The sequence below is a fragment of the Homarus americanus genome, unplaced genomic scaffold, assembly GCF_018991925.1.
Source record: "Homarus americanus isolate GMGI-L3 unplaced genomic scaffold, GMGI_Hamer_2.0 scaffold32583, whole genome shotgun sequence".
NCBI classification, from domain to species: domain Eukaryota; kingdom Metazoa; phylum Arthropoda; class Malacostraca; order Decapoda; family Nephropidae; genus Homarus; species Homarus americanus.
The window spans coordinates 9,952,346-9,973,100 of NW_024713129.1; the positions used below are offsets into that span (position 1 = coordinate 9,952,346).

Below are 20,755 nucleotides of genomic sequence, written 5' to 3' on the forward strand. Positions count from 1 at the left end.
ACAGATTATTCATCTACCAAGCAAGATACACCACATATTCGATTGCTTACTTCTTTTCCCCAAGAATCAACTCCGTTCATTCGTTTTTTATAGAACCCTTTCTTTGAAACCTAAAGTGCTTACACTCCAAATTTTCCGCCGCCTGTGTACAGGTTTCTTTTTTTTTAAAGTCTTTATCACATACTTCTGAACATAACAGGCAGCAGCTCTTGACATCAAATGCTGAAATTGCAGGTACCAGTTTCTATTGGAGAAGTTGTCAAACTTGCATTCTCTGTACTACCTTCCAATCGCGTCTTTACTTTGGATTTAATTGTATCTTTCCTTGAGTATTCCTCCCTACAGTTTTCATGTACTCTTACTGTTTGCCTCTCCACAGAGCCCATTTCCCATCTTCTAGCATATCACTGGCTCCACTGACCCGTGGAGTGACTTTTATCGCATAAAGAGCACAGCTCTTCCATTTTCAGTATATTTCACGTTTTCTATATATTTAACTTTGCATTATTGTACATAGAATACTTCACTGTCTATAATTGTCTGTGTTTATCATTCAAGTAAGAATGTTTCACATTATAACCTGAAAAAAGCAAAACTGACATTTTGCTTTGTGGAAGCAAAATGTTTATTTACTTAGAAAGTATTAATTGTACCCACAAGTGAAAAACAGTATACCATCATGTGGAGAGTTGTAAGCTCTTTTCTTTTGTTATTATCATCTCCCTAAATCAATGGTTAACTCGTAAAACACAAAAAAATGCAAACGGCCGCCATTTTTTCAAGATGGCGGCATAAACTCACCTTGGATTGGTCAGGATGTTTGTCGTGTTGTTCAGGAACGTGTTCCAAATAATAATACTAATTGTCATTTCGTTATGAATTAGATCAACATTTGGCCTAAAATGCCTCATTTCCACTATTAAAGCCTTATGGCAACCATCTGCCTTTCTTTTGCATTCTTTAAACATTATACTGTAGTTACTTTCCTTCTAATTTCGTCGTATTCTACTCTTCTTTTTGGAACTTCTTTCTTGCAGTTGGGACTCATACTTCCTTCACTGCTAAATTTTCAACCCACAATTCCCTTTTCTTGTTTTTATTAATATTCTTTGTTCCCATTACTTCAGCTGCTCTTGAACTGTTACCGTTCTTCTTCACTTTACTTTATCCTTTTCGCCACTGGTCGTTCGGTCACGTCTCTTTTACGTACTGTTAGCAAGTACTGGCTCCAGAATGTATCTGTACCTGCTCCACTGTTGGTTAAGTCTGGTCTTGAAAGAGCTCACACTCGGTGCCGTCACAACGCTGTCTGGCAGACTGTTCCAAGAGTTCACAACTCTCACTCCAAAAAAGTTTGCTCAGACAATTTTCTGAACTTATTGCTTCTTCAGCCTTAAGCTGTGGCCTTATACAGTACATCGTGCACCCCTTGCCCGCCTATAAATGCTGGGCAACTGCAGGCGCTCCAATTTCTCTGGGTAACTGAGATGCCGTAGTGAGGGCAGCTGTCTGGTGGCCCTCCTTTGGATATTTTCAATCACCTGGCTGTCTATCATATCTCGGGGACCAGACGGGGTGACATTACTCCAAACGGGGAAACACCTCGCTTGAGAGGAGCATTTATGTGCGTGAACGCCCTTCTTATAAGACCTTTACTAGCTTAGTTGCCTGATGCACCTTCTCACAATAGTCCGTTGTTCACATACACACCCAGGTCCTTTTCATATATATTTTGTTTTATCCTCTTCTCCTCTGATCGGCTCGTTAGCCGCTTGGGCGGTCGGTCACGTCTCTGTTACGCATCGTTGGCAAGTACAGTACTGGGCATGCACTGGCTCCTGAATATATCGGAACCTGCTCCAGTGTTGGTCAAGTCTGGTCTTGAAAGAGCTCACACTCAGTGCCGTCACAACGCTGTCTGGCAGACTGTTCCAAGAGTTCACAATTCTCACTCCGAAAAAAATTTCCCTCGCAGTTTTCTGGACTTATGGCTTCTTCAACCTTGAGTTGTGACCCCTTGTGGGGCGAGCGTCCGACTGCTCCAGGTATATTTATTTTTAGGCAGTTGCAGGCGTTCTGATCTCTCTGGTTAGCTGAAGTTCCGAAGAGCACTGAAGCAGGGTCCTAATTAATTATGGTTCCACGCCACTCTTTACCCTTTAAGTTTACCCCCATTTCATTCTTCTGTTCACCAACACAGTTGAACAGTCCTCTGCCTTTACAATGAATTTCTACCCTTTTATAGCCATTTATTCACATTATCATCTCTCTCATAGTACACTTTTCTCAGTCTGTTTCCGTTTTCATGTTTCTTTGCTCTTGCACTTCGTAATAACTCTCCATCATCCTCTACTCCTCCATTACCAATTATTGCATTATCCCTCTACCTCTCGCATTACAGATTTCAACAATTATTCAAATCTTCCCAAAACTATTTTTATATTTCCCATTCTTCTCAGTCGTACATGCCCTCATTTTAACCCACCTTTTTATTCTTGCTGTTAATATCATAATAAGTGGGACTGCCTTCCGTTTATTCTAATCACGTAACTCCACATGTTATCATGCAACAACACTGCCACACCTCTTGTTTTCCCCTAGTCAAACACTCCTTCTTTTCCTCTCTACATTTGTCCTTGCAATTTACCTTTTTCTTTTGCCTTCATTCAGTATCTTTGACCCACGCACAGTGAAACATCCGCAATGTTATTCTTTCGTTTTAATGAAGTAGGATTACTAGTCCATTTTTACCTGGGATGGATGATGTTGAAAAGAAACCTTAAATTAGGAAGAAAATGTTAGGTAAAATGATGTCATATACAGTGTCAGTGGGGAGCGACAGGAAACTGTTCACACAGCACGTAGGAAATACCCACATGTACTGGTAGCACATGCAGTACCACACACTACTGCAAAACTTGTATCCTCACTTGAATACGTATGGTGGAACGTATTATTATTATTATTATTATTATTATTATTATTATTATTGTTGTTATTATTATTATTATTATTATTATTATTATTATTATTATTATTATTATTATTATTATTATTAGGCCTATTATTATTATTTTATTATTAGGCTTATTAGGCTAATATTGACAAATACGCCGCCGACGCGTTATTTGTTTTGATGTTTATATTCTTACTTGATTTTCATCAGTGAGATCTGATATAGAGTTGTGCACAATATTTAGAGACAGTATCAAAGAAGCGCAAAGTGTACAGCTCTATTTGCGGAATTGTTAACCCGAGCACGCTGAGAATAGAGAAAGCGGCGGTCATGTGTAAAATGAACTGTAGTAAGTTAGTATTCGCCACGTGCCGAGTACACAAACACACACACTTCTCGTTGCAACACACACATTCAAACATTATATACGAAAATAAATTGACATTCGATAAAATCGATTCAGTTTATAACTTCATATTGATTCACTATGTATTTGTACATAGGCAGTGTAGGTATATACAATGTACTGTACAGACAGTGCAGGAATACAAATAATGCATATAAACAGTGCAAGTATATAAATAATTCCCAAAGTAAGTGCAAGTATACAAACAATGTAAACACGGCAAATGAGGTATGGGTGAATTTTGGAACTATGAAGTTATGTGTATATTCTCGGGCTCAAACAGGAGGTCTAAAATCAATTAAGAAATCAACGCGACTCATGAAAAGTCGCCGATTTACAAGGTTATCGCAACATTATTAGCTGAGCAAATTGGTTTCTAAACATACTTATAAGCAATTTACTCTTTTATAGAAACTAAACCTTTACGATTATTTTAGCTATGAATATATGCTTCCTCTCCGACACTGTAGAAGACATTGAGAAATAGGTCAAGGCTTTGCTGAACGAGGTTGTGTTAACGAAAGTACACTTGACTGATGAACCCTAAGTACCACGTATAACGGTTATCAGGAACAATATTTCTTTAATTTTTATTTCCTATATACCATGTAATTTTCACATACAAATTTAATATCTTGTAAGAGTAATGTAGTGGCACCGAACGCCCATATCATAGCAGACGATACAGTTGTTGATTAAGACCATGAGACGCCCACTACAAAGAGCAAATTTTAGATGAAATTATTACTGACTTCATATTTTTCAACAAAGCATATAACTGTATTAATTTAAAGCATATATTATCGTCCATTACTAGTATTATTATTACGTATAAAAATTTATGTGAACAAAACATTAGAGCTCGTCAGGTATTGGTAAAAGATTCTATACACTTGTCATTCTTGGTGGCCCCAACAGTTATCATGAAAGCTATAGTCCCTTATACATAGCTCTTAAAAAACCTATATTAGATTTCTATATAACAATTTACCTTCGGATTAATGTAAAATATCTATTAAAATTAACACCATCTTTAAATAAATGAAAATTATTAACGGTGTAAAAAAAAAATCCACAAAATTCCAAATACCTGACTTTCAAGTATCGAGGAATTAATGATTGATAATTAATGAATTACTAAGAAAATAGCGAAGGTTAGTGTGTTAAATTCCAAGAAGACATTGTTGGGTGTTGTTAAAGTATAGTTGAGAGAGTGAGGAGCGGCAGGGCGGGGAGACAGTGTGTCCTGCTCTTCACGTTAAACAGCGAAAGTTATCACGAGAATAACTGCGCAGGGTAAATCAGTGTTCCTTAAGACGTTACTTGTCATTCTTCATACTCAAACACAACTGCAATGTCGAAATGGGTGGAAAAGAAAGTAAACCTCTCTCCCTCTCCTATGAAGAAGCAATAAAAAGAGGTAAGAGAGAAGCAACAGTGTAGTAATGTAGTGTGGGAAGGAGGAAACTAAACAAGGCTTATTTTTAAAGGGATAAGAATTTCACACCTGACTAGTCTATATAACCTCATAACTCTGGTAACCCTTTATTAGGTCCAATTCATCTTAAAGCTAAATGAATCTTTGGATTTTTATAGTTGCAATCGGTAATTTTGACAATACAAAGATACTTCTCTTCGGTAAAAAAAAAATTTCCCAATAGGTATTTCGGATTTTTTTTATCATTATCACTAGAATTCTGTTTGATTAATATTTGTTTCAAGGCTGCTGCAAAATTCTTGTATTTGGTTTGTTTAGGATTATTAAAACGTAGGTTTCTTTGGTTGGTTAGGTCAAGTTCTATTAGGTTTTTAGTAAATGTCGCCTCTTTTATAATGACAAGAACATCTGTGGAAAAAAATGACCAAAATTGAACAACTCCTTATGGTGAGGTGTGTTTATGGCTCCACAACGATTGACTCATGGTGAAATACATGCCAAATGCTGCCAGAGTCATGTTCACATATCGTTCTCGCATTATTAGCTGGTAATGGACGATTAGCCAATTAGAGTGCACTCGTGGTTAGTAGGAACTTAGCTGGTCGTTTTTATTACTTACTATCATCCAAAGAACATCTGTGGAAAAATGAACGAAATCAAACAACGCGTTATGGTGCTAGCCATCTGCTCTTGGATTACCTAAGGAGATGCTCCCCCCATCCCAGGAATTTTCCGTAGATGGGTTGATTTTTTCCGGGTTTGGGAGATGAAAATCAGGCGTATTTTCTGGAAATTACGAGAAATTTTTTCCGTTACCCGGAAAATTCTGGGGATGAGGGATTTTTTTCCGGCTTTGAGAGACTCGTGTCTTTACCTGGAAATCTCTCATTCCCGGAAGTGCTGTGCACCAATTGTTCCGGCTAACGGGGATATCACTACTGTACTGTATTGTATTATGAGAATGACTTTCAAATTAAGTTTTTAAGTGAAAATATTCACACAGGTCATATGGTAATCATTTTGTGTTTTTTTGTCAGTGGGAGAGACTGTATTTAGGTTATACAGTATTATAATTGGGGAGTGCAGTGTTATAATTAGAAGATTTTAGTAGAATTTTTTTACAATTATATAAAAACATGATATATTTATTTTTTCCGTAGTGAAACTTGACTTCCTCTTCCTGTGTCTATTTAATGTACAATTTTTGTCTATACTTGTGAGTCCAGTGAATGCCTTTACTCCCAAATAGAGACACTTTGTTGGCCATGCAGCTAATGCTACCAGTGACCACTTCTTGGTCACCCATGTTAGTTACCTAACAAAAATAGGCTGGCCTTTGAAGAGAAGGGCAGTGTGGTAGAGAAAAGACAAGGAAATTATAGATTATAAAAGGCTTGGCAATTATAGGTATATTTCTCTCACAGGGGATGAGAATGTAAACCAGTAATTATATAACCAGCTCATTTTGAATACACACAGAGAGCAAGAGAGCACACTGCAAACGGTGGGGGAAGACACAGACTGTAGGGGGAGGGGTAGTGTTATGCTCAGTGAATGATGAATACATTTCTACACAACTCATCAAAATGGCCAGCTGGGCATGCATGATTTAAATTTTCATTGGGACCATCTTTCGGATAGAGAAAAGGAGGTATAAAAACTAAAATTTCGGATAGCGAGGGACACCTGCACAGTACTGTATACAGGTATGTATATAGATATTATGTACATCTTTTGACAGAAGTTGTTAGTTTGTGTACAAATATAGATATCAGAAGGATTCCTAAATTAGTCTGACCTCGCAAAGTCTGTTTTTCTGCAAATCTGTGCATTTTCATGAACATTCTCCAGTTACTGTGTTTATCTTTGGTCCTTGCTTGTTTGAGGAAAAAGTCATTACAATACTCTAATGGGGCTTAGAAATAAAGAAAGTACAGCATGCCCTTCAAATTTGTGGATTTTTAATTAACGCATGACACCCTGGATGTACCCAAGAATGTCTAAGGGTAGTTTTAAAGTTGCTGGCATTTTCGCGGCCGGGACAGGGGGCCATTCGTTCTTGAGATGGTAATTTCCTTTACCTGTATTGTATATATGTGTGTGTGTGTAGACACACACACACATATATATATATATATATATATACATACAATAACCTGTACTGGTAAAATAAATAATTGTCCTAAGGGCAAACACATAAAGGGAATATACATTTATATTTGCACATAAGTAAAAATGTAACCCCCCCCTCCCCCCGTCAGGAAATGTTATTCTCGGATTTGGCGATTCACAGCCATTTTGAGAACCCAACCCCCTGTGAATTTGAAGGGCATGCTGTATAATATAATTATAAAATAAGAAAAAGTTAAAAACATGGATGGGTATGTGTGGGAAGTGAATGTCCCGGTATGTGTTGTGGCAGTGGACTGTACCTGTGTTGTCGATTCGCCAGCCCAGTGGCCAGCTGCGCTGCCTCCTCCCCCAATGTTATGTCATGAAATAAACACAGCGCAACTGCAGCCACATGTCTGAGTCAGCTGGGTGACTACCTGGCTGAACTGTCACGTTGCCCTGAGGATGGTTTGAGTGGAAGGAGCTATTTTTATACATAAAATATTTGCTATTTTTTTATTTTTTGCATATGCAATATCAAATATGTTCATATAAAGGTGCTTCCACACGTGCATACATTTTGTCACCAACATGTGATTGACAGGACAAAATGAGGCACAGGGTTCCGACTGGTAGGGTGCGGCTCTTGTTGATCACATGTTGGCGACAAAATGTATGCCCATGTGGACTCACCTTTGTGCAAACCTTGTGCTCACTTAATCGTTCACCTCTGAACGACATTGTTTATATTGAGTGGAATAAGTGTTAAAGAACTGTCCAATACTGTATATGCATTATGTTATTTGAGTGTGAGTTTGAAACAATAAAGATTTGTGTTGTACAATTAGGTTTTGTTTTTATAGAAGATGATTAGCAATTTTTCCTGTGTTTTTAATGCTTATTCCGCATGTCTGTTCCATGGTGGGATACCAATTAGGTCAAATTTAATAGGTCAGGCTGTACTAACCTTTACTAAGTTTATACTATTTTGTTGTTATGTTACTGTGGCTTGTCTGTCTAGTAGGGTAGCTGTCACTTAGTCAAAACTTTAAGGCAAGCCTCTTAATTTATCTCATTCAGGTTATTTATAGAGAGAGAGAACATTTGTATGAATTCTCAAAAATTTTGATAAATATTGCGACTCCATTCTGTGGAAAATTGTGATAGCTGATTTGTAAGATTGGATGTTAACAGAGAGGTTTCTAAGATTTGAGCACATTTTCAGTCAGCGACGCTGAGTTCACTCGCTTGAAAGATGCCTACAAAAGAACTGCAACACTCAATGGAGCCATCACCAAGCAGGCTTTCATCAGGGAAGTTCTGGGAGAAGGAGTTCCTCTACAACTGGCAGAGGTGAGCAGATTTTCCATTGCTAAAACTTCTTAGTTCATTACCTTCATTACTTCTTCCTCTCTTTTTGTTTATCTGCATTAATTTGTACAGGCTATTAATAAATAATATAGTATTATACTATACAGGCAGTCCCCGACTTATGACGGGGTTAGGGACCCAAATCCAGGTGGTAAGTCGAATTGGTCGAAAGTCGAAAATGCAAAAAATAATACAGTACATAGAAAATCTCAAATGAAATACAGTACAGTAAAAGTAATCAATAATGAAAAATGAATCAAGTGTTACTGTACACTTACCTTTAATGTAGTTAGCTGAATGCACACGGGGCCCCAATAATTTTTTAATTAAACATGGAGACTACATTAATTGGATGAAGCAGAGGAGGAGACAGGGCTGGGTGGGTCATCAATGTTGCTTTCTTCAGACAGGCTAGCATACAGGGGATACTTGCTTGTTGAAGATATTGGATCATATTTAGGGAGTGAAGAGGCAGCACTGGTGGGGCGTGAGGAGACAGCAGTGGGGGACTTCTTAAAATATATGTCCAATTTAGACTGCACAGTTTGCCTTTTCTTTTCATTGTAAATCTCCCTGTAGCAAGCAGGTGCATCTTGGATTATTCTGTCAACTTTTGCAAAATGCTCAACATTTTGATCCATATCATCAAACATTTGCATCCCCTTATTAATACGTAGTAACAAATGCCTCTGCCATTTGTTTCACTGAAAATTTTTTGGTGGGTGCAGGTTCTTCTACATTTTCACTCTCTTCTTCCTCTGCAATTTTCTGTGCATCCAGTTCAATAAGATCCTCATTACTTAGCTCTTCTGCTACACTTTCTACCAACTGCTCAACATCTTCATTATCAATTTCTAACTCTAGCTGTTTACTGAACTCCACTATCTTGTTACTAATCTCAGAAATTGCTTCATCTTCATTAAATCCTTTGAAACTGTTCACATATCTTTTCAGGACTTTCTTCCATATTCCATTCATGCACTGACCTGTAACCTCATCCCATGCTGCAGCTATGTTCTTTATACATTTCAAAATGTTGTAGTCCTTCCAAAACTCTGAGCGTTTTCTCACCTTCAGTAGCAACAACAGCCTGAGCGAAGGTCGTACATAAATAATACGCTTTAAAAGCAGTAATAGCACCTTGATCCATGGGTTGGATGATAGAGGTAGTGTTAGGTGGAATGTAGACTATCATAACATCAGGGTGCAGGTCGTCCAGGTGTGGTGGGTGTCCTGGAGCATTATCCAAAATTAATAAAATCTTGAACGCAATCCCTTGTTGCAGACAATACTCCCTGGCTCGTGGAATGAAACAACTCGGGAACCAATCCTCAAACAGTACTAGGGTCATCCATGCTTTCTTATTACTGCGATAAAACACTGGCAGTGTGTGCTTGCTGACATGTTTAAAAGCCCTTGGGTTTTCTGAATGATATATCATGAAGGGCTTTATCTTGAATCCAGCAACATTCCCCCAACAAAAGTGTGATTCAGTCCTTGAATGCCTTGAATCCTGGCATGGTTTTTGCCTCTTTGTGGATGTATGTCCGTTCTGGCATGCGCTTCCAGAATAAGCCAGTTTCATCCACATTAAATATTTGCTCAGGCAAATAATATCCCTCCACGATGACACTATCTAGCTCCTCCTTAAAAACTTCAGCAGCACCCACATTAGCACTTGCTGCCTCTCCACTCACCTTTACACTGTGCAAACTGGAACATTTCTTAAACCTTTGGAACCACCCATGACTTGCTGTGAAGTTTTGGTCACACTCATCTCCTGCCTGCTCTTTCAGGCTTTCGAAAAGGCTTCTTGCCTTAGCCTGTAGGGTTAGAAGGTTTAAGGGTACACGCTTTTGTATCTGATCTTCCATCCACACCACAAGTAATTTTTCCATCTCATAAATAGGACCTTGTCTTTTTTTCATTATTATTGTTCCCTTTATAGGTGCTGATCCTTTCACTACCTCACGAATTCGTTCCTTGTCCTTCAAAATTGTTGATATCGTCGAGTGAGAGAAGCCTAGGTCATGTGAAATGGTTGCTACCGTTTTTCCATTTTCATATTGCATTATCAATTTCATTTTCATCTCAAAAGTAATGGATTGTCCCTTTTTCTTCTGAGCACCACCAGAACTCTCACTTTTACGCTTGTCAGTCATTCTAAAGGGAATTAGAAACGAAAATATTGTCAGTACACAGCGTGATCACTACCGACAACGACAGCCAAACACCAACTGAGCGCGCTATGGCGTGGATGCTGTACACCACGAGGCGACCCAGCCCGCGCGACGCTCTCATACGGGACGGAAACGTTTCGGTTCTAGAAAATACGTAAGTAATTTTAAACATTTTTGGTACGACTGCAGCGGTCGTATGTCGAGTCAGTCCTAAGTCGAGGAGTACCTGTGTAGTATTATACAGCTCCTCCCCGACTTACGACCTACTCGACTTACGACCACCCGCACTTACGACCTGCCACAGTTGTACCAAAATTTTGTCAAATTACGTATTTTCGAGTCCCAACTTCAGTACACAGACAAAATTTTTGTTTGTAATTCACTTTAAAATGGCTGGCAAGCTTAAAAGTGAGAGTTTTGTGGTGCTGAGAAGAAAAAGAGACACCCATTTTAGAATTTCAATGTATTATTTAAGCATTTTTGACTTACGGCCATTTCGACTTACGACCTGGATTTGGGGCCCTAACCCCGTCGTAAGTCGGGGAGGAGCTGTAATATACTATTGTACTGTATGCTATTAGTATACAGTTAAAGTTCAAGCTCCACCGTTAGTAAATCTATAAAGCTCAAGAATCCGTTCAGTTTTAAATTTAAGTACAGTACTGTACTTGTACTGCACCTGCCAAGATTCAACCTTGAATTTCCCACCCACATAGTCATTGTCTCACTGTCTGCTGATAAATGTTTTTGTCTTCCGTGGCACTATTAATTTTTTAAATTCAGATAATCTACTCACACTAATGGCTTCCAAGAAAAAACAAGTGATAGTGATGTTTCCAGTAATGCATGCGAAGAAGAAACATGTAACGGGCATAAAACCTTTTGTAAATCGGATCACATTTTCTCATAGACACATACTTTTCATAAATCAGATCTTTGTTAATTGGAGACTCCGTGTACAGTACTCTTTATTTTATGCAAAAAAAAAAGAAATTTTACATTAACTCGACAATGGTGTCTCGGTGCGCAAATTTCCTGAACATCGTGGTGTTCAAAACGCAACATTTTATTATATCAATAGGCAACATGACAAGATCTTAAAATTCTGTATGGACAGTGAAACAGAAGTGCATGGCCAAATTGAAATTTTAGCACACAGCAAGGTCACCAGAACTGGACAAAGTGCTGTAGTATGAATGGTTTAAACAACAAAACACAAGAGGTGCTTATTTTTGGCCTCTCTTATGTGAAAAGGCCAGAAAGTTTAACCTGAATTTGAAAATACAATAGTGTAATATGTAAATGTCATTGCCCATTGGGCAAATCTGTGTAAAAGCAGTACAATACAGGGGGTCCTCGGGTTACGAACGGGTTCCATTCCTGGGGATGTTCTAAGTCGGATTTGTACATAAGTCGGAACACATGCTATGTGCATACTGTACTTACAGAACAATGTTTAAAAATCCCACTATATATCATAGCCTAAGTCCTTATATACAGTATCTTCTCGATTTAATGAACTAAATCGAATTTTCATTATTTTTGCTCAATTTAGCGAATTAGCTCACTAAATCGAGCGTAATTCAGTTCTGCACCAAATGTGCCACTTGGCGCGTGGGGTTTGTTTACATCCGTTCAGTCTGTGTCCTGCCGCCACCGCGTGTGTTGTTCACTGCTACCTCTCGGCCAACTAACTACTGTGTTTAGACATCATGCAGAAAGTCTCTCAGAAGTCTCATAAAGGTAGTGGTGTGGGGAGAAAGTGAAATGAGTGAGGTTATCAATTGGAAAAAAGTTTGGAAATAATGTGAAAAAAATTTAAACAAACAACAGTCCCCTAGTTTAAGGTAAGCCATGAATAATGTTTCTAATGGTTCGATGTATGGTATGTACATAGTTGTGAGCATTTTACCGGAATAGATCTCGATTTAGTGAACTGGTTACTAAATCCAGCGAAAAATATGGGAAAAAATTCCTTCGCAAAATCGAGAGTTCGTTATGTCTGATTCTTTTAAATTGAGAGTACACTGTACATCTAAAATCACGTAATTTAAGACAAAAGAAGGAATAGAATGACAAAATACAGTAAATGAAAGTAAAAAGTAAGTCATCAGGTAAATAAAATACAGGGCAGTGTAAATTTCAAGTTTAACCCCGTTTGTATTGTCCGCCATTCGTAAGTTGGGGACCCCCTGTAGTGATTAAATTCCATAATGTACAATGCTGTATTCTTTATGTCTAGCTCAAAAAATTCTTAAACATAATTCCAGTGTTCCATCCCAGGTTGGCCACTCTCCTGTATGTATATAAAGTTTTAAAATTTATCAGCTTCTTATAACCCCTCTGGTCCTGAGCATTTCAGATTCCTGATGAGCAAGTGTATAGTATTTGCAAACTTTGGGTGTTAGAAAATAAATAGTTCACCGGTGAATTTAGTGTTACATTTGTGAGGGATGACTGTATCATACTTTTTTCTTATTTAATGCTTCATTTACACATAATGTTATTCTTTTGTTTCAGCTCATATTTTTGGCGTGTGGGGGAACAGCGAAGGGTATTACGTTTAAAGACCTCTTGTGCAGCCTGGTATTGTTGACACGTGGCAATAGAGAAGAAAAGATAAGATGTGAGTTATCTTTATATGGTATTTTTCTTACTTGTTTAATACTAGTGTGTGCGTATATATATATGTGTGGGTGTATATATATATATATATATATATATATATATATATATATATATATATATATATATATATATATATATATATATATATATATATATATATATATATATATATATATATATATATATACTTACGACTTAGGGACTTAACGGGTCGGGAAAATCCAGGTCGTAAGTCCGATATAGAAAAAAAAAAAAAATAAATAAATCTACAATGAAATACAGTACAGTAAAAGTAATGAATAATGATGAATGGATACAGTACAGTGAAAGTAATAAATAATAAGGAATGGATACAGTGTGACTGAGCACTTAACCTTTAATGTAGTCAGCTGAATGCACATGGGGCCCCCATAATTTTCTAATTATACATGGAGACTACATTAACTGGAAACGTTTCGGTATAGAAAATGCGTGTGTCATTTAAAAAAAAAATTTTTTTTTTTTATCTATATCTGAGGCGGTCGTAAGTCCCGACGGTCGTAAGTCCACGTAGTCGTAAGTCGGGGTCTAGGTGTATATATGTATACTATCTTACCTCTTATAATGGACAAGATATGTTCTTGAGGCCTGTCTGCTAATTGATAATCTGGTAAAAGAAGTCATAATAATATGGAGTTTTTTTTTATGGGGATTAGCCCACTAGGGCACAGTTCTTAAACATAAGAGAAAAGTTGTACGTATTCATTTAGAAATATACAGTAAACCCTTGACAACATAGAATTCGATGTAACTCAGAATGACAGTAAAATGTTCATCTGTAAATTATTATTTATTATTTTGTAAAGAAAATATATATTTTTTACATTATTCATAATATTCCGAGATGACGACACAATCTTAAAATAGCATAACTCAAGCGGGATGCGTGGGAAGTTCTGCCTGGTTAGCCAACCAGTTACACGTTGGTAGGCCAAGTGAGAGGATACCCACCCATCGTCACTCGACTCACATATTTGTTCAAAGTCCTATTCCACCCTGAATATTTAACCAGCATATACATGTACAATAGTTTTTTTTTTTTGCCCACCAGGGCGCAGATCAGTGACCCACATCAGGGCCTGGGGGCGAAAACATAATAATAATATTACAGTATAATAATAATAATAATGTAACCGCCAATCAGGCGGTTAAAGGAATATTCCAACTCGTGACATTGAACTCGAACATTATAATTCGATCAAACCTGTTGGATACAATTCATTTTAGTATTTCACATAAATCATACATAGGCAATCACATAAATGTCTAATTCAATATATATTTACATAACAATCATAGCTATGTAATCAGTTTAATCTTAACACTTACAATGAGTACTTAATTTTCCATATTTTTATGTCGTCACAATGATAAACGATGCAATGGACACAGTCTACCTGTGTACACGATAAGTACCAGTTAAACTTACCTGTTGAAAGTCTCAAAGGAAACCAGGTTAGGTGCTGCCTCTGTGATCTGAATAACTACAGAGGAACCAGGTTAGGTGTTGCCTCTGTGGTGTGAATAACTACAGAGGAACCAGGTTAGGTGTTGCCTCTGTGGCCTGAATAGCTACAGTGCCAATACCCTGCTGTCGCCTCCCTAACCCTCTCGATGGGCAAAGGCGGAGTCAGGTGATTATAATTATACATAAACAAAACTCCCCTTACACACTCCAATCTCCTCTGGGCCTCTCATCTCCACCATGCCAATACTCTACATACTTTATACGGGCAGGCACACTCAATAAACATGACATGACTTACAGCCTAACATAATGTTTGTTTATGTGTCATCCTACTCATTACTGCTTGTGGTAAAAATAATAATAATAATAATAATAAAGAACCATAAATAAAAAAAAATAAAAAAAGATCTATAGTGAGACATGATATATGTATGTTGTGTTATCAAAGTAAGAGAAGCAATTGAAACCCAGCAGTTGTGTGTAAATGAGGCAGAAATTCAGATCTGCAACGTGGGACTTGGTCACAACTTTTGTGATGCCATATGGCAGTAGGGTCTACCATTAGACATTATATTATGCTTCCAATTTCTTCCCAGGCAGTAGTACCTACCTGTTTGATAGCTGCCTATTACCTACATTTAATGTTTGTGAATTGGGAGAAGAAACTGTATCAGTGGAGGTAAAGATACAGATGCATGGGGGGATCTTTAGGGCAAGATTATTACTTGGGTGTAAAACACAGATCAAGAGTGTGCACAGGTGGTTTGAAAATGTTTGGTAAAAATGAGTGCATAATTCAAAGGTGAACGTTAAGAGAGAGAGAGAAGGGAAGACCTAGAAGGAGGGGAGGAGAATGAGGTCTGTTTGTGTGTGTGTTTTTGTATGTGCATGGGTTCATTGTGTTTGCTCTCTCTTTTAAATCTTACCATCGAGCATTGAACTAGTAAAAGGCTTGAATTAGTGGAAAAAAATGTCAAGGACGCATATTAGTTATAATGTCTGTTTCTGTACCTACATGTAGTTTTCCATTCCAAATTTGCTTAAGCATTACACAAAAAATGCATCCAGTGTAGACTTAGGAATTTTATAGGCATCTCTGTATACATCTTTAGATTATCTGATTAAAATTTCAAATTTATTGATTGAGTTTTGCTTCATATATGTTTTACAAACAACTTAATCATCTTTTCTTCCAGTCATTTTTGGGGTGTATGCCAGTGAAACCGGGACTCATGTCATACGGAGTGAGATGCTCCGGCAGCTGCAGGCCACGGAGGGTGGATATATACCGGAGATCCTACACAAGTGTTTTGGCCAAGTAAGAGAGAAATATTGAGATTTTTTTAGACTGGATTTATTAATAATCATTTACTTTATGAGTTAGTGGAAGAACATATCAAGAATAGAGTTTACCCACTTATGTACAGTCGCAGTCAAAGGTAATCATCCACTCCACCACCAACCTCTGCGCCTGGCCTGGTCATTTCTGCGTGGCAAGTCATGTGGGGTGGAGAGGGGGAATGGACGACTTGTGGGAGGATGGTATGCGATGCAAATTGATCAGAGAGGAGGGGAATTGAAAAAAGCAGGGAAATTCATGAAAGAAAGAAGGGAAGGATTGATATAAGTTTTTTCTTCACTATACACTCAGTCCTCGACTTACGACGGGGTTAGGGACCAACGACCAGGTCATAAGTCGAAAATGCAAAAATAATACAGTACATAGAAAATCTAAAATGGGTGTCTCTTTTTCTTCTCAGCACCACGAGAACTCTCACTTTTACGCTTGCCAGCCATTTTAAAGGGAATTACAAACGAAAATGTTGTCAGTACACAGCGCGATCACTAATGCCGGGACTCAAAATACGTAATTTGAAAAATATTTTATACGACTTCAACGGTCGTATGTCCGGGTGGTCGTAAGTTCATTAGGTCGTAAGTCGAGGAGTACCTGTACAGTATTATCTTAAAATTTACATACTTCAAAGAGTAATCGTTGAGGACCCTTATTTTATGATTATCGGTAAACATCTATTTATGATGGGGTTAGGTTCCTGAAAACCCCATCACAGGTCGAAAAATCATAAATGGGGATCATTCTAATATGGGGTTCAATGGGATAGGTTCCTGGCCAGTCGGACGCCCACATGTATCACTGAAAAAAAAAAATCCAACAATACTATTACAGGTTTTACCTCTCTAGTCCGACAACCTCGGGACTTGACCGATGCCGGACCATGAAAATTTTTGGACCATGGAAATTCACCCTTTTCCTGGATAGATAGTGACTTGTGCTTACACTTGGAAGCACTAGCACCACTTTCACTGCTTCGTGGTCTCTTTGAAGATACAGCTAGACCCCGACTTACGACGGGGTTAGGGACCCAAATCCAGGTCGTAAGTCCGACATAGATAAAAAAAAAAAAATTTTTTTTTTTTTTTTTTTTAATAAAAAATCTACAATGAAATACAGTACAGTAAAAGTAATGAATAATGAGGAATGGATACAGTACAGTGAAAGTAATAAATAATAAGGAATGGATACAGTGTGATTGAGCACTTAACCTTTAATGTAGTCAGCTGAATGCACATGGGGCCCCCATAATTTTCTAATTATACATGGAGACTACATTAACTGGAAACGTTTCGGTGTAGAAAATGCGTGTGTCATTTGGAAAAAAACAAAAACAAAAAATTTTAATGAAAAATCTGTGGCGGTCGTAAGTCCACGTAGTCTTAAGTCGGGGTCTAGCTGTATATTGAAGGGTTAAATGTTGTACAATAGGTTCTCAAATTTTGGGAGTTTTTAATTCAACGTTTTTTTTTTTAAAAAAAAAACACTACGCAATTTAAAATTTTGACAGCGGAAACTCGAATTTCGACGGGTTTGAGCGGCCCGCCATCGTTCAGACGTGCACAAATCGTGTAAATAGTGTCATTTCTCTTATGTACATAAGATTCATTATTGTTTATTACTGAATGTCTTTTTTATTTAATTATTTTTTGTGTGCAAAAGGAACAATACGGGCAGGCACACCCAATAAACATGACATGACTTACAGCTTTCTGTAATTATAATATGGAATTGTTTTACAGAGTGAGCGTATTACTTATGAAGAATTTAAAGAATGGCTGCTGGTACACCCTGATGCTACGACAGTGACTCGTTGGCTGTTGGCTGAGCCATGTCATGTGTCACTCTCAAATGACCTGGAAACTCCTACCTTCTACCAGACTCTTGCTGGTGTTACACATTGTAAGTTAGACAATGTTTTTGTTTCAGATTTTCCATAGAAAGAACTTAAATTTTCCCATTTAATACCATCTCTTAAAATGTTGATATTAATACTTATACAGTACAGTACATTCATTGAAGAATGTCTGCAGGCATTAGTTTCTTGATTATTTATTTATTTTATTTTTTTGTAAATAAAGACAACAAATATGTAAAGAATGATTGCAACATGTACAGTACAGTCGATCAAACGCTGTCCATACAAAATTGTGTTAAACAATATGACACAACAAACAAAGGATTTTGGCAACCCTACTGAGACAACAAAAGTCGTAATTCGTAATGTTCATTCTGAAATTCATCCCCCCCCCAAGTACAGATAGTACATATTTTTTTTAACATGTTTTGTTTAATTTCCTCCTCGCATACTATTTTTGGAGCTATATTGCCCAAAGTTTGAACATATACAGTACTGTACTGTACATTATTTGTTTATGTTGTTCATTTTTTATATACCTGTACTAAATTTGTAATTGATTAGATTTTACTCTATTGGTATTTTAGATATACTGTGTAGTTTGAATCTTGCTTCAGATGTTTGTATAATGGATGAAACTTATATAAGATCACTTTTGATATAATTAGATATAGCTTAGTGTGTGTCAAGGTTGGTTAACCTTTACAGTCATTTTGATATTTTTATGACTGTAAACACTCGCTTCACTGTGATGGTAGTGTCAAAATCTTTGACCTCCATTATTTTTATTATTCTAATGATATTGCCCATCAATTGTGTTGATTTAGAAATGGTTTTATTCCAGTGGAAGAGACAGACATCTTGGAATTAGAGAAGCGATACTGGTATTTGAAGGGTTCTTCACCAACAGGCAAGCTTGACCCAGACACACTTGTTCCCATGATTTCTCCACCACTTCCTCCAATGTTAGCAAAAGGAGTGTTTAATGCATTTGATGAAAATAGAGACAATCATATCGACTTCAAGGTACTATTTATAATAGCACATTCATTATTTTACTTACCAGGTGTAATCCTTTTCTTACCCAAAATAGTTTAGTTTGACAGAATACATTTCTGCTTATCTTAGTGCCAAGTACCTAACCTTTCACAACAATGGTAGATAATACCTTGCTGATTTAGCCCATACTTGTTCAGGCTCAGCAGTGTAAAATGTTACCCTTTGGTTGGTTGATTTTTTTTTAGAAGGTGCAATTTGGTATGTAAAATCTGAGAATAACATTAATTTTGGTTCTGCTCACAATTTTAAAGCTCACAGGGCAGGAAGTGTGGAGTATTGGGCTAGTGGCTGCATTGTGTAACGCCGTAATTGCGGCCTATAAGTTGACATTTTAAGCTTGAAAAAATCTCTCCCAAACCAGGGGTTGACTTATACTCAGACTATAAAATGTGAAGCTCTACCACATAGTGGTAAACAAGTGAAACAGCCTGCCTAACACTCACTGTGCATCATTTAGCGTAACTCCCGTGGCCTGCCGCTAATATTTCCTACTGAAATTCATGTTTGGTAAACTTATTTAACATAGAGATTAAAATAAAATCGTAAATTCCAGTATAATTAGACGAACACAACACCACATGCCATTTTCAACAGCTGATGGACAGTAAACAATCGATCAGAACACCACTAAACCCAGGCGGCCAGGCATACAACTACCCGGTACTACAATATGGGTGCCATCTGCGCAATTTTATGATAGCGCTAAAGATTGTGAGTTCACATACACTACAGGGGCAATGAAAGTTTAATGATACATAATGGCAGTTTATTGAATATACTGTACACACAATGACACCATAATTAAAACCTTAACTCTAAGATAAAAAGTTAAAACTTTAACTTCAAGATTAATTTTACTTCAAAGTTATATTTTATTGACAATAAAAACATGTATGATCACATTTTAAAATCCTTCACAAAGTCCGCTGGCTGTTCATCGTCTAACATAGAGGTCTGCATATGGGTCCGAATCACTGGAACTTCCGACGTCGTCTTCATTACATTTGCTGTCATCCTCCTCCTCGTCACTGTCTTGCCACAACAAATCATCTTCTTCCCCATCCATTGCATTTGAAATCCCACATTTTTTGAACGATTATACGACAGTTTCTACATGAAGGCTTGTTCAGTGTTTGGAGGATACACTAAACAAGCCTACATGGCAATTTACTAAACCATTGTGGCTTTATGCTCTTGCTGGCATCCACTCATTACCCACACACCAACCTGACAACAGTTGAAAATATCTTATCCCCACGGCTCCCCAGCACAAAGGATGAAATATGACGCAAGTTTCAAGCTGAAAGTTGTTGAGTTTGCAAACTCTTCAAACAACAGTGCTGCAGCGGATGACAGTTTAAGTCTAAGCCATGCTGCTGTGCTGCCGACAGTGTAACGGACCCAGTTTGTTTACAACAGCTTATGCAAATGGTGGATCGTAAGCCAGGTGTACCATAATGTTTTACTATCATACTGTTTGTAGATTGTACTATCAAGGTGCTATACTGGTATGCTGTGTAAACTATTACTATTTTATTGGAGATGCTGATTTTGGCTTAGTGTTTATCAGAGTTCTTACGAAGATAACTTACTGAAGATTTTTAGCGGTTGCTCGCTGTCCTATGTAGATCCTGTTGCCCACTTCCCTTTTTGTATGAACTATGTAATATATATATATCAAATATTGAGAGGTATTATGGTAAGTGTCTTGATGAAAGTGGTGTGGCCTTATTACACACTTTCGCCTATGTTTGGTCCATGGGGGGTCGACTTATATGGAGAGTATAGAACTAAACTGGAATTTTTAACTAAAAATCTTGAGGTCGATTTATACGCCGCAATTTACGTTACCTCTCTGCCACATCATGTTTTCTACTCCTGGACTT

The 20,755-nt window shown here is 37.4% G+C and overlaps 1 protein-coding gene across 6 annotated transcripts in view; it reads left to right on the forward strand.

Moving 5' to 3' along the window:
• The first annotated feature begins 4,557 nt into the window (after positions 1-4,557).
• Positions 4,558-20,755, forward strand: part of LOC121866629 (ubiquitin carboxyl-terminal hydrolase 32-like) — a 67,633-nt gene continuing 51,435 nt past the window's right edge. For 5 of the 6 annotated variants that reach the window (XM_042366365.1, XM_042366366.1, XM_042366380.1 and 2 more), the window contains exons 1-6: positions 4,558-4,782; positions 8,138-8,265; positions 12,984-13,089; positions 15,795-15,916; positions 17,695-17,854; positions 18,655-18,836. In XM_042366365.1, the coding sequence (XP_042222299.1) occupies positions 4,725-4,782; positions 8,138-8,265; positions 12,984-13,089; positions 15,795-15,916; positions 17,695-17,854; positions 18,655-18,836 (756 nt within the window). In that variant the 5' untranslated portion in view covers positions 4,558-4,724. The remainder of the gene's footprint in view (positions 4,783-8,137; positions 8,266-12,983; positions 13,090-15,794; positions 15,917-17,694; positions 17,855-18,654; positions 18,837-20,755) is intronic. The other variant, XM_042366367.1, reaches the window with a different exon arrangement.